Source organism: Lethenteron reissneri, unplaced genomic scaffold, assembly GCF_015708825.2.
Source record: "Lethenteron reissneri isolate LAM-NWPU_2019-01 unplaced genomic scaffold, ASM1570882v1 scaffold_115, whole genome shotgun sequence".
NCBI lineage: Eukaryota > Metazoa > Chordata > Hyperoartia > Petromyzontiformes > Petromyzontidae > Lethenteron > Lethenteron reissneri.
The window spans coordinates 820,892-835,016 of NW_026890838.1; the positions used below are offsets into that span (position 1 = coordinate 820,892).

Sequence of the window (14,125 nt, forward strand, 5' to 3'; positions counted from 1 at the left end):
GTCCGAGACATGTCGCTTAGTTTCCCCAATGTAACTGCTGCCGCAGACACAGCTTAGTTTGTAGACACCGGGGTATTGCATGTCAGGGATCACATCCTTCACAGATGGGATCAAATCACGAGTTTTATGTACTGTGTTGAATCGTACCTGGATCTTGTGTTTGTTCATGATTTTGGAAATATTTTTGGTGACCCCTGCTATGTATGGCAAGGTGATGGTTTTGATTGGGTTCTCAGATGGTTCTTTCTCAATGGTCGAAGTGATAGCTTTACGGATTGTGTAGTCTGAATATCCATTCTTCTTGTGGGCTTGTGTACAAACAAGCTTCATGGTATAGAGCTCTATGGCTATACTACTATAGTCATTAGATACTACTGTAGTCAGTATTTACTACTATAGAGTTGGTTGATACTACTATAAAGTCAACAGATACTACTATAAAGTCAGCAGATACTACTATAAAGTCAGCAGATACTACTGTTGAATCAATAGATACTACTGTAAGGTCAATAGATACTACTATACAGTCAGTAGATACTACTGTAAAGCCAGATAATATTGTAGAGCCAGATACTATTATTGAGTCACTAGATACTACTCACTCTATTGTATGTAGGGTGTGTAGGTATATATGCCTATGGAGGGGTAAAAATATTTTTTGAGGTCGACAATTTTCGGAAACCTTTTAGATCAAATATTTACCCGCCACTTTCTATTACTTTTGGATTCAGGACTTCAAGCCTCTTATAATTTTGTTGATGGACAAATGGATGGACAAACGGAATGCCGGGCTTTCACAATAGCTTAGTACTTGTGTATGTATATGTTCTGATTTTAACAGAAGTTTTGAAATAGATTTTTTCCCCCGGGCAACACCGGGTACTTCCCACTCGTCTTATATATAAAAAGTCTCTGCGCGCGCACTTGTGAGGGATTTGGCTCTCTGACGGTGGGGTTTACGAAGAAAATTTTTTGCCAGCCGGCTATTCCTTTTTCACGTCCGTCACCTTCAAATTAGTTTAATTAGCGATTTAGTGCGATTTCGCAATATTTATTTATTGCACGCTATCGACCATACAAACTCACGCCAATTGGCAAATTGCGTGGGGGGGGGGGGGCAGACCCTGCCAAGTCATGCGCGTTCGGTCGAGCTCACGGGGGACATTTCTTTTACGCGTTTCACATAACGCTGCAGCTATTTCTTCACAGTGTCATGTCCTCTTCGCCCCCCCCCCCCCCCAACACGATGCGTGCAGTTAATACTACCGAGTCCATAGATAATAATATTATAGTGCTTAAATAGCATTATTCTTGCACGAGCGGGGGGATGGTGGGGGGGGGGGTGCAGGGGTAGCGGCCCAGCCCCCAGCCTGGCAACGTGCCACCTCCGTTGCCTCGGCAATGTAGACCAGGACGGGGGCTCCGCACGGAACTAGGCCTCACCACGGCTATGGTAAGTACAAATTTCCTTGCTTCTTACGCTAATAACTCCGGTTCATTGTTTACTATGATGAAACAAATAAGCTTACAAATATTACAATAATTATGTTTGTGTGCAGATAACAACTCAGGATCATTGCTTGCTATTATGAAACAAATCAGTTGGCAGATATTAAAATAATAATGTTTCTGTGCACATAAGAACTCAGGTTCATTGTTTACTATTATGAAACAAATACGTTGCCAGATATTACAATCATAATGTTTGTGTGCAGATAATAGCTCACGTTCATTGTTTACTATTACTAAACTAATCAGTTGAACGATGGTGCACTGCCAGTCTGTGATGTGGCCTGCTGCCTGCCACTCTATTATCTACACTGCTAATTTTGCTTGTGCCCATTACCAATGTATGCCATCTCTATAATCTGTTGCCTGCTTCTTTACCTCAGTGTACTGACAGCCTTTCATGTCGACTGTTTTCTGCTTTTTCAGCTGCTGCCCGTATTGCCAACTAATGTCATTGAGTCGGCGTACTGGCAGTCTATCTTCTCAACTAACGCGTGCGTACTGCTGCTCTTTAATTTACACTTACTACAGCTCATTTCTTCAATGCATTTATATTGTTTCCATTGCTCACGTCACGCTCTTTACTAATACGTAGTACTGCGATGCTGATTAATATGTTATACTGCAAAAAATGTTGGACTTGCTTCGCTACAGCCCATTGCATTTCGTCTATCGTTTTGTTACATTGGTGGGAACATCACCTATTTCTATTTCGCCGTACCGCACCTTTACTTTTCACCAAAGGGGGGGGCACGCAGGGAGGTTCAATGCCCCAAAAATGTTTTTATTCTTGGTTCTTTCGGTAAAGTCACGTAGAAGGGATGTAATAAAATAATAAAATTAAAACATAATAATTCTCACGACGTTTCGGCCACAACGCAAGCAGCCGTCCTCAGGTGAAAACCAGGTCTGTCGAGGCGACAGCGTCTGAATGAAACAGCACCATGCTTGGAGCATATATTTAAGCTGGGTTGGAAGGGGGAGAAAGGGAGCCTTGACAAAATAATTTGCATATCAAGAGGAATGTATCATATTTATGGGAAATGCAGGTATGTGATTAGTACTACTTATGCCCGTGCATTATGCAGGATTAGCAGCATCAAAGGGAGGGGATAGGGGTACCATTAATAAAGGGAAGGAGTGTTAATAGTATGTAGCTGCAGTAACTAAAACCACCACGTAAACAACTAAAGTATAAACTACATAGTATCATCAGTATACTAAATATACTCTACAATAAGCTGAATTACTAACAGTAAGTAATACATTACAATTCTATGTCGTAAAAAAATATATAATATGCTTCCATCTAAACTTTATTCTCTTACATCACACGAGTCTACACTGTACTATATACTGCCATAGACAAACCCAACATTAAATTATATACTGTATTGTATAAACCACCTTATACATTGTAATATTACACTATGTATTATTCTACCCACCCTAATGTATATCACACTGCTGTATATTCACTATACAATTACGATACTATATATTACTTTGTACATTGTATTAAGCATATAAATTTAATACTATTTGTTATTATACACTGTACCATTGACCGTCATGTGGAAGATACTAAGAGGAAGCAACGAAATATGTCAATGGGAGAGTAGTGGTAGGAAACTTGCAGCGGAGCAAAGAATCCATTCTGTGTTGTATTACATAACATTTCGATATTTTGCTAGGTTATTTAATTTAGTGTGTTCTTTCTCCCTCTTTCCTAATGTTCAAGCTTGCGTAATTGACCACGCGTCGCCGTACTCATTGACATGCTAATTTTTTCTCTAACCCCTCCTCTCTCCGCCCCCGCCCCCTGTCTATTTAAGGCCTCGCCACAGAGACGATCTCCCTCTCTGTGCCTATGTGTTACTCTCTCTCTATGTATCTTGGTGATATCTGTCTGCTTATATGTCTGTCTATAGTTTTTCTGGTTAGATTTTGTTGCTATTTCATTTATACCTGATGATGATTGCTTGTGTTGCAATCGAAACGTCGTATGCTATTATTTAATTAATTATTTTATCTTTATACGTGACTTTACCGAAAGAACCAAAGAGTAAAGACTAATCACATACCTGCATTTCCCATAAATATGCTAAATTCCTCTTGATATGCAAATTATTTTGTCAAGGCGCCCTTTCCCCCCTTTCCAACCCAGCTTAAATATATGCTCCAAGCATGGTGCTGTTTCATTCAGACGCTGTCGCCTCGACAGACCTGGTTTTCACCTGAGGACGGCTGCTTGCGTTGTGGCCGAAACGTCGTGAGAATGATTATGTTTTATTATTTTATTACTTCCCTTCTATGTGACTTTACCGAAAGAACCAAGAAGATGAATCCCTGCAGTCACGAAAGCTTTAAATCGAAATGCCCCAAATATTGTTGATCTTGCTTTCTTATGGTGCGTGAGGAAAAATTGCTAGATAAACATTGTTCTTCAATACCAAGAAAACACCATCGCACGATTTCCTGACACTAACAGAGCATACGATGCCCTACAAAACACATTTTCCTGTCGCAAGGCCAAGATGCCTACCACGTCAACTTTTCTCCAATTACAAAGTTGCAGGACAAAGACATCCTCTCAAAACTGTCTCCTCTAAAAAATACTTCTATTCCTTCGTGATCATGGACAGAGGAGGAAACCGTATATTATGGTGCGCCAACCTTTTTCACCAGTATGTTGTCGATTAGTTTGCCAACATTGAGAGTGAGCGCCTTCTTTACATTCAACTGAATCAAAACCGCCTGCGTGTTAACTGTATGCTCATCTCTGGGACGCCATCAATGCCCAAGGAGATGAAAACGCTCACAATGTGGGCAGATTAGTTGCTTTGCCTTCATCCTTCACAGCTCCACCAAGATACATGCATGAGAAGACTCAGAATGCCATGACGTACATCAGCCAATATGCCACGCCCCATCTCTTCATCACCTTCACTTGCAATCCCAAATGAAAGGAGATCCAGCTTTAGCTTTATCCAAACCAAAAGCTACCAGACAGACATGACATCTTAGCGAGGGTCTTCAAACTCAAAGTTTATGACCTCATGATGCTTATTACGACCAACGAAGACGGCGTCTTTGGATAGACAAGCAGTAACTTGCACACCATTGGGTGGCAAAAACATCCTCTTCCTCATGCTCACATTTCGCTATGGATGAGGGAAACAATTCATACAATTCACATTGACACAATAATCAGTGCTGCGCTACCTCACCCCCATTAGGATCCTGCCCTTTTCCTATGTGGTCTGCAACTAAATGGTCCATGGCCCATGTGGCCAGTTCTATCCAAATGCGCCATGTATGCAAGACCACAGCTGTACCAAGAGGTATCCATGCAACTACTTGAAAGAAACTCAGTTGGCCCATGATGGCTATCCTCTACATCGTCACAGAAATACTGAGCATGGTGGATTTCAAATAACGCTCAGACCTGCCACTAACTCGCTAATTAAGGTTCACAACTGCTGGATCGTTCCCTACTGCCCTCTCCTCTGCAATATCTTCCAGGCCCACTTTAATGTTAAATTCTGCTATTCTAAAAAAAGCCATCAAATATCTTTTACAATACATGAACAAAGGCTCTGACATACCTGTTGTTGCCTTACAAAACAGAGGGACAAAGTGTGCATGAGCTTAAACTTTTTTTCCAAAAAACATACATCAGCAACAATGAGCCCATTTGCTTAATTCTTGGCTTCTCCATCAATGACCGTTCCCCCACAGTCGTCCATTTGCCACTTCACCTCCAAAATGGTCAACGCATCTACGTCACCAAAGGAAATGCCCAACAACAGGCCCTGGCTCCACAAGATACCACCCTTATGGCGTTCAATGTTTCGTGCCTAAGTTACCCATTTGCTGCCAACCTGCTCTATTAAGTTCCCTCCTATTATACATGGACTGCTAAAAAAAATTTGAAGCGATGTGCTGCTGACATATAAATTGGATGCCTAGGACAAGTCTACACAGTTCATCCCAACAATCAGCAGTGCTACTTTCTCGCAATGCTTCTACATGTTGCCAAAGGGCACAAATCTATCCAAGACCTCTAAACAGTCGAAGGAGTTGTCTGTAAAACATACAGGTAAGCTTGCAATCTTCGTGCAATTCTTGCGCATGATCACCATCTTCATAAAGCTATGACAGAAGCTTCTGTTGGTTAGTCCCCTTTCCAACTGACATTGCTCTTCTGCAGACATCTTAAAGTTTGCAGCCCATCTAACCCCATGGGACTCTGCCAAAAATACAAAGAGGGCATGACTGAGGAAATCCTCCACGGAGCTCAATGGCAAAATACAAACCTCGACGTCAACTTTTCTGATGTCATCTTCAAACAGGCCCTCATCCTCCTTCAGGACAAACTGCACTCCATTGGTGCTAAACACCTCGCGTCCATGAGACTACCAATGCCCTACACGAACAACCTGCATGCCCTTGTTCAAGAGATCCTACATTAAATATGCTTTTATGCTTTACAGCTTCGTAAATTTATTTACAAAAATTAACTAAAGCTCATGCATGCACAAATCCAAGGCTACACGGACATCTTGGAACACATTGAGACTACAAATGCACCTGCCAGTACTGAGAAGACCTTTGTTTTCAAACTGCTCCTCGCTAAGGCTCGCCAGAGAGAGGAAATTGCTCTAGCTGTGGCATCATCGGGGATTGCTGTGTAAGGCGATGTGTGTGTGTTTCAGTCCATGTGTGTGCGTTTAGGTACAGTCCATGTGTGTGTGTAAGTCTATGTGTGTCTGTGTATTTTTTGCCCAGGCAACGCCAGATGTGTGTGTGTACGTCAATGTGTGTGTGTAAGTCCAAGTGTGTGTGTCAGTCCATGTGTGTGTGTCAGTTGCTGTGTGTGTGTTAGTCGATGTGTGTGCATGGCTCCATATGAGTGTGTAAGTCACTGTGTGTGTCTATGTGCGTCAGTCAATGTGTGTGTGAGTCCATATGTGTGTGTGTTAGTCCATGTGTCTGTTAGTCCTTATGTGTGTGTAAGTCCATGTGTGTGTGTAAGTCAATGTGTGTGTGAGTCCATGTGTATGTAGGCCAATGTCTGTTTGAGTCTATGTATGTGCGTGAGTCCATGTGTGTGTCTCTTAGTTGATATGTGTGTGTGTAACTCCATGTGTGCTTAGGTCAATGTGTTTGAGAGTTGCTGTATGTGTGTACGTCCAATTGTGTGTGTAACTCCATGTGTGTGTATCTAAAGTTGATGTCTGTGTGTGTGAGTCCATATGTGTGTCTGTGTAAGTCGATGTCTTTGTGAGTGTCGTTCAATGTCTGCATGTGTAGGTCGATATGTGTGTCTGTCTTTTTCACCCAGGCAACGCCGGGTACTTACCGCTAGTATTATATAAACAAAACATCCACCATTCCTGACGAATTGCAAGTAACCTTATCGCAGTGCTAATGCCATGATAGGTGGAATTTAAGGCCATGTAAGTGTGGATTCCTTGTCAGCAGGTAATGGGAATGATCCAAGTGTTAATGGATGCCTAACTGATGAACCATCTGTGCTCCCCACTGTCTTTCTGGGTTTTAGGAACCCAGCGTTCCACCCATTCATGTGGGCGTCGCTCTTCCAACCTCATCGTTGTTGCAGAGCAAATATCTATTAACTGCCGTGCAACATACCTCATGGGCCTCTTCCACAGAGGCCGATCTTCACTCCTGGCACCAGTCATCAGCAGGTCCGATCACCTCCACATCCTCCAATCTCTTCTCTCGCCAATGTCTTGCCTGTTCAGCCCTTAATATCTGGACAAACAAAAGCTGCTTGAGCATGCGGTGTATGGGAATGTGGAATTCATGACCGAATCAATGCAGCATTGCTTGTCAAAGAGACTCCAGATTATATTCTATATTGACATCTTAAGGATGTATACGCTTATAATACAATATAGTATGGTTGAATAGAGGATTAATCATAGGCAGGCCAGCCTTCATTGTATAAGCCAGCACAGATGGTCATTTAAATAAGTTCATATTTTGCATCCACAGAGTAATATCTGTGGCCAAGAAGAATGACAGCTTTGTTCGTTAGTTCTAAAAATGCTTGTACTGGTGAGAGTCACGGTGGCAGCATGCTGAATAGGGCGATCCAGGCCTCCCCTTTCCCTGGCGACAGACTCTAGTTCATCCTGGCGAATTCCCAAGCGTTCCCAGGCCAGCCGAGCAACATACTCCAGCCAGCGTGTCCTGGGCCAACCCAGGGGTCTTCGCCCAGTGGGACGTGTTGTTTTTGTGTTCGCCAACAAGCGCGTCGTGGCCGCGTGACCCACGGGCCAGCTCAAAGTGGCTAAGTGGTGCCATCCTTTGCGTCGAACATCCGCAGGATTAAGGGTGAGGGGCGGGTGCGATGCCAGTATGGCAGGGAGAGGGATGGTCTCAGACGGACTAGACCGTGGCGATGGACACTCAAAGCTTTGTATGGGGCAAAAATCCAGGCACCTTCCACACAGTGTTACACAGTCTAATGAAAGAATGCTGCTCGACTAATTTTAAGTGAGACTTTGGCTGCCAAACCAGAGCTGGTCGTGAACACATTAACCAGGTATGGGAGCTCCTCCAACACTTGTAGAACTGCCTGATTATTCATGCAGAGTTGAGCAGGTGCAGTGTTGTATGACATGAAATTCCCAGGCCAGTGATTTATTTTAGTGGAACATTTGCAAGGCCCCATGTCATGATGGAATTAATTATCAAGGCACAGAACAAGATTCCCTAATTCCATCTCATTGAGTCGCCATGACCAAATCATCAGCAAATGTAACATGGTTGACCAGCAAGTAAAGCTCCTTTAACTATAACCAGGCATCGATTATCATATCATTGTAACCGTAAAGAATGCAATGGTTTTAATATGACCATTGGGAGCTTTTCAAACTGCCTAGCTATTGAAGATGCTATGTAATGCATGGGGCCAGAGTGAATTTCTGTCACAAGCCAAGTTGAACAAGAAATGGCTCGCTCACCTGGTCATTCAAGCTTTAGACCGTCCTGCCCAAAATCATACAAATCCTCAAATAATGTGAGCAGAGGCATATCTTTGAAAACAAATAACAACCCAAAGACCCAAGCCTCTTTATGTTACTTTAGGCCTTTATTAAATAAAGAATGCAGAGATGTAGTTTCTGTTGAAAATTCGTATGCCTCTGCTGTCATTAATAGACAAAAAATACAGCAGCCCCTTGCATATCGCGGAGTTATGTTCTTGGAAATTGCCATGCGAAAGCTAAAAGTGTCATATTCAATACTTAAGCCTTACCCAAGTAATGGCGTTAGGTAAACGTAAACTAAAATTGACATCACAATTGAAATAAGTACTGTACTGTATTCCAAATAAACTAAACAATTGAAATAAACACGGAGAAACTGTATAGACAAAATATTCCAAGACAAAAAATAGTATAAATCTATGAAGATAAAGCAGACTTTGTGCTTGTGTAGATTTTTTTGTGAACCAAATTGCGCCAACACAACCCAAACTTTCCATGCGTCCTCACGGGTGAGTTAGTGTTTTTCTAACTACTTTTAGCTTACCTGCTCACTTTCAACACCTGTACCACCTGCACCCACCCCACTCCTCACCTCCCCCCTCTCTTTCTCTTGCCATGTGTTAAAGCCCAGGGCATTCTCACTGCTTCCGGTGTGCCACACATGCAAACACAGTATACAATAATTAGACGCACTTACCATAACATAAGTGTCTCCACTGCAATACAATATTTGTTCTCATATTTACCATATTATCTTTCCCTATTATCAGCCCTGCGTTTTTGCCGCCAAATGTATCCACTTCCGGCTCCTTACTTTTCTCTCTGCACGTGCACGGCTCACCTCTAACACACACTGCAATATTTATTTTAAAAACATGTACTATTATAAAATATTTACATTTACATACCAACACTACCGACCTCCTTCTACATAACATAGATACTATACAACAGCTACGACTAAAATACATCAAGTCTACATCGACTGGTAAGGAATAAAAAGCATGCAAATACACGCACTAGAATTAGATTAATTATATATGTACACACACCACCACACACATACTATTAATACCCACATCAAGCACTACAAAGAATTACTTCGCTCCTTTGCAGCTTATGTCTTCACATTCCTACAACGATTAGACATTCAACTATAATTTATTTAACAATCTCTAAATAGCGTTCACTCACACACTAATTACTCTTTTTTATGTTTATTAACTTTGACCTCCACCTATAATGTTTCTCGCGGAAAACGTGCACTTCTCTTCACCAAAGCCGATTACAATAATTGATGCCATTCGCACAAGTGCTGCAATGGCTGCACCTAGAGCTAATGAAACACCTTAACACAAAGTTAGACAGCATGCTGCCTGTGCTGCACCTACAGCTAATGAATCTCCTGAACACTAAGAAACAAGAGCATGTTGCCAGGGCTGCCATGGCTGCACATATTGATAATATAATGACACTCCTGAAAACCAAGAAGCAAGTAACTCCATGTGTGCTTAGGTCAATGTGTTTGAGAGTTGCTGTATGTGTGTACGTCCAATTGTGTGTGTAACTCCATGTGTGTGTATCTAAAGTTGATGTCTGTGTGTGTGAGTCCATATGTGTGTCTGTGTAAGTCGATGTCTTTGTGAGTGTCGTTCAATGTCTGCATGTGTAGGTCGATATGTGTGTCTGTCTTTTTCACCCAGGCAACGCCGGGTACTTACCGCTAGTATTATATAAACAAAACATCCACCATTCCTGACGAATTGCAAGTAACCTTATCGCAGTGCTAATGCCATGATAGGTGGAATTTAAGGCCATGTAAGTGTGGATTCCTTGTCAGCAGGTAATGGGAATGATCCAAGTGTTAATGGATGCCTAACTGATGAACCATCTGTGCTCCCCACTGTCTTTCTGGGTTTTAGGAACCCAGCGTTCCACCCATTCATGTGGGCGTCGCTCTTCCAACCTCATCGTTGTTGCAGAGCAAATATCTATTAACTGCCGTGCAACATACCTCATGGGCCTCTTCCACAGAGGCCGATCTTCACTCCTGGCACCAGTCATCAGCAGGTCCGATCACCTCCACATCCTCCAATCTCTTCTCTCGCCAATGTCTTGCCTGTTCAGCCCTTAATATCTGGACAAACAAAAGCTGCTTGAGCATGCGGTGTATGGGAATGTGCGCTCCTTTGCAGCTTATGTCTTCACATTCCTACAACGATTAGACATTCAACTATAATTTATTTAACAATCTCTAAATAGCGTTCACTCACACACTAATTACTCTTTTTTATGTTTATTAACTTTGACCTCCACCTATAATGTTTCTCGCGGAAAACGTGCACTTCTCTTCACCAAAGCCGATTACAATAATTGATGCCATTCGCACAAGTGCTGCAATGGCTGCACCTAGAGCTAATGAAACACCTTAACACAAAGTTAGACAGCATGCTGCCTGTGCTGCACCTACAGCTAATGAATCTCCTGAACACTAAGAAACAAGAGCATGTTGCCAGGACTGCCATGGCTGCACATATTGATAATATAATGACACTCCTGAAAACCAAGAAGCAAGACGGTATGCTGCCAGTGCTGCTATGCCTGCACTATCAGCGAATGGAACTCCTCAACAGCAATGAGCTTCACAGAAAACCAACACAGCAGAAATGGCTGCTGCCACAGCTAATCAAACTCCAGTCAACCAACAAACAAGGCAGCTTGCAAACAGCACAACAATGGCTACAACCAGGTGCCTACCCTGCTGCCAAAAGGAAAAGTCTTTCTTTTCCACACATTCCTCACTCCATTTACACTTCTGATTCAGTAGTTGCCATTGGTTCCATGTCTACTTTTTGCGGCTACTGCCATGCAATGACATGAAAAGGAGACCCTCCAGGGCTATGCTGCAACTGTACCAATTAATGACCATCCCAAGCCTATTCATGTATTGATATCTGCAAACACTACCTATGCAAACCAATTCCGAAACAACAGAAGATATAACTGATGCTTCCAAATTACATGTTTTGGCACCAACCAACTTATCACTACATCTGGCTACATTCTCAAATTTAAAGTGCAGGGCCAGGTACATAATCGCATTGGCAGTCTGCTGACACTAGCTAATGACCAACCTACATTACCACAGATCAGCATTGCAACAATGTCATCAACAGCAAGATGCAAATCCTGCAAGGTGATGATGGCTACCATTTCCTACTCCGCCAAACTGACCCAGCAACAGGCTTGCCAAAACAAAATAAGATTTCCGCCATGGACGTCTTTGCCTTCAGGATCATGGTACTAAATTGCAGCTTCAATATCTTCTTGAGATGCAAAGAGCTCTTTGCTACTTTGCTATCGACATGTATGCCAAAATTTAAGCTTCATTTGATTTAAACCCATTAGATGGCAAAACATCCAACATTGTCTATCCTGAAGCTCTCCGAGGGCAACGATTTAAAAGCTGCCCTCATTATGAAACAAACAAGCCCTGCGATTGTATAACACAACCGAAAAACCGTTACAATAAATGCATATTTACCGACTTCATTGTCTGAAATAAATGATTCTAACAAAGCCAGATTACTGAGACCTGTGCGAAGCCGGGTAACTTAGCTAGTACTGAATAAATACTATTCTTTCGATGTTTTGCGTGAGTGGGGAGCGGTAGTGCAATGGTTAGCATGCTGAGCTATAATCCCAGCGAGCCGATTTATATTTCCACAGAGCCAAGCCACAACATTTGGCTATCGCCTGATGATGCTGGTTGTAATTACTGGCGAAACGTCGTACTCAAATTGTAAATGTTGTGGCTTGGCTCTCCAACACACAATCGGTGTGCTGTACTAGTGACTAATTGGCCACATTCTGTTTACGTGACCAACCCTTACTAATTGGCAGTGTCGGGTGGTGGCCGGTTTAACGACACATTTATATAGTTAGACGATCTAACCCAAACAAACCTGTATTATGGATGTATAAATTTCGATTTAAAGCTTTCGTGACTGCAGGGATTCATCTTCTTGGTTCTTTCGGTAAAGTCACGTAGAAGGAAAGTAATAAAATAATAAAAATAAAACATAAAATAATTCTCACGACGTTTCGGCCACAACGCAAGCAGCCGTCCTCAGGTGAAGACCAGGTCTGTCGGGGAGACAGCGTCTGACGCTGTCTCCCCGACAGACCTGCAGCATAGCCCTGAGGACGGCTGCTTGCGTTGTGGCCGAAACGTCGTGAAAATGATTTTATGTTTAATTTTTATTATTTAATTACTTCCCTTCTACGTGACTTTATGGATGTATATTTGGAGTTTGCGTGTCTCACTCCCCGTGGTCGCGTAGATTTTCCTCCGGGTTTCCCCTCCTCGTTTAGAGTCAATATCACCACGCGTTTAGAGTATTTGACCGACAGATATTTCCACACGTTGATAAGCCACTTTGTTGTGGGCAGGTCGCTTCTGAAAAAGAGCGGTATAGCTCAAGTGGACTTGGCCTTGGTAAGATATAAAAAAAACTGTAGAAACATTTAAAATAAAAAAAAGTTTCAAAGTAGTGAGCCAGGTGAAGACCAAATTGAACTTAAGCAGAGAATTAAAGCAAATGCAATCAGGCGAGGGCATGAGGCTACGCCCCACGTTGTAATGTTCCAACCTGGACATCGATTCCATACTCGCTGTTACTCAATTGATATCCCTACGAGAGAGAGAGAGAGAGACAGAGCGAGGCTCTACCTGGGTAAACAACAACAACCACCACAACAACAACCACCACGATGTGAACTTCTCACCTCGGATCTCAGTGAGCGCGCGCGCGTGGATCGGCAGCTTCCTCGAGTCTCGTGACGTCACGCGACAGCAGCAGGTGACATGACGTCATTAGCGGGGCACACCTCCACGTGTCTCACGCCGATGAGGTAATGTAGTGGGGACGTCAGAGAGCGGGGTTCGAGTTTAAGTTTATTTAAATCTTGACTTCAAGTTTAATTTAGTAGGTATAGATAGCCCTGTGAGCCATGCGGCTCTTGAGTCGGGTGCAACCGCAACGAACAAACTATGAAAGAGAACATCTTGAAGCGACGACGCGCAACAGAAACATCCTAGATAAACCAGCAAAATCTTCCATAAAAAAACACCGTATTACAACGCTGTGTGCAAAAAATCCCAGCGTGATGCAAGTCAAACAATAACAAGCAGAAGACAATTTAGATTAAAGTTATCAGGCCAACTCCGCACATTACGCGAGAAACATGGTTTAACCATATGTTTTTGAAATCACACGCTTGCACCATCATGACGCGGAGGAGGCCGTGAGTGTATCACGGCATCCTTCCCGCTGCTGGCTGTATTGCCAGCTTTTTATGTCCACTGTAGCAATGCTTATGTCATTGAGTCAGCGTACTGGCAGTCTATAATCTATACTGGAGCCTGCTTCTCAACTTACCTGTGCGTACTACTGGTATTTAATGTACACTTATTTCAGCTTATTTCTTCTATGCATTTCTATTGTTTCGATTGCTCACGTCCCGCAATTTACTGATACGATGCTGATAGCTGTGCCATCATCGGGGATTGCTGTCCACGTCGATGTGTGTGT

The 14,125-nt window shown here is 42.7% G+C and overlaps 1 protein-coding gene across 5 annotated transcripts in view; it reads right to left on the reverse strand.

Moving 5' to 3' along the window:
- The window catches only part of LOC133361593 (zinc finger protein 91-like), a 28,165-nt gene extending 14,789 nt beyond the window's left edge, over nt 1–13,376 (reverse strand). For 2 of the 5 annotated variants that reach the window (XM_061580525.1, XM_061580522.1), the window contains exons 1-3: nt 12,497–12,535; nt 10,546–10,668; nt 7,168–7,290 (exon numbers count right to left, since the gene is read on the reverse strand). In XM_061580525.1, the coding sequence (XP_061436509.1) occupies nt 7,168–7,217 (50 nt within the window). In that variant the 5' untranslated portion in view covers nt 7,218–7,290; nt 10,546–10,668; nt 12,497–12,535. Of the gene's footprint in view, nt 1–7,167; nt 7,293–9,075; nt 9,123–10,545; nt 10,669–12,496; nt 12,536–13,319 lie in introns of those variants that run through there. The other 3 variants (XM_061580523.1, XM_061580524.1, XM_061580526.1) reach the window with 3 other exon arrangements.
- Between the last annotated feature and the right edge of the window lie 749 nt (nt 13,377–14,125).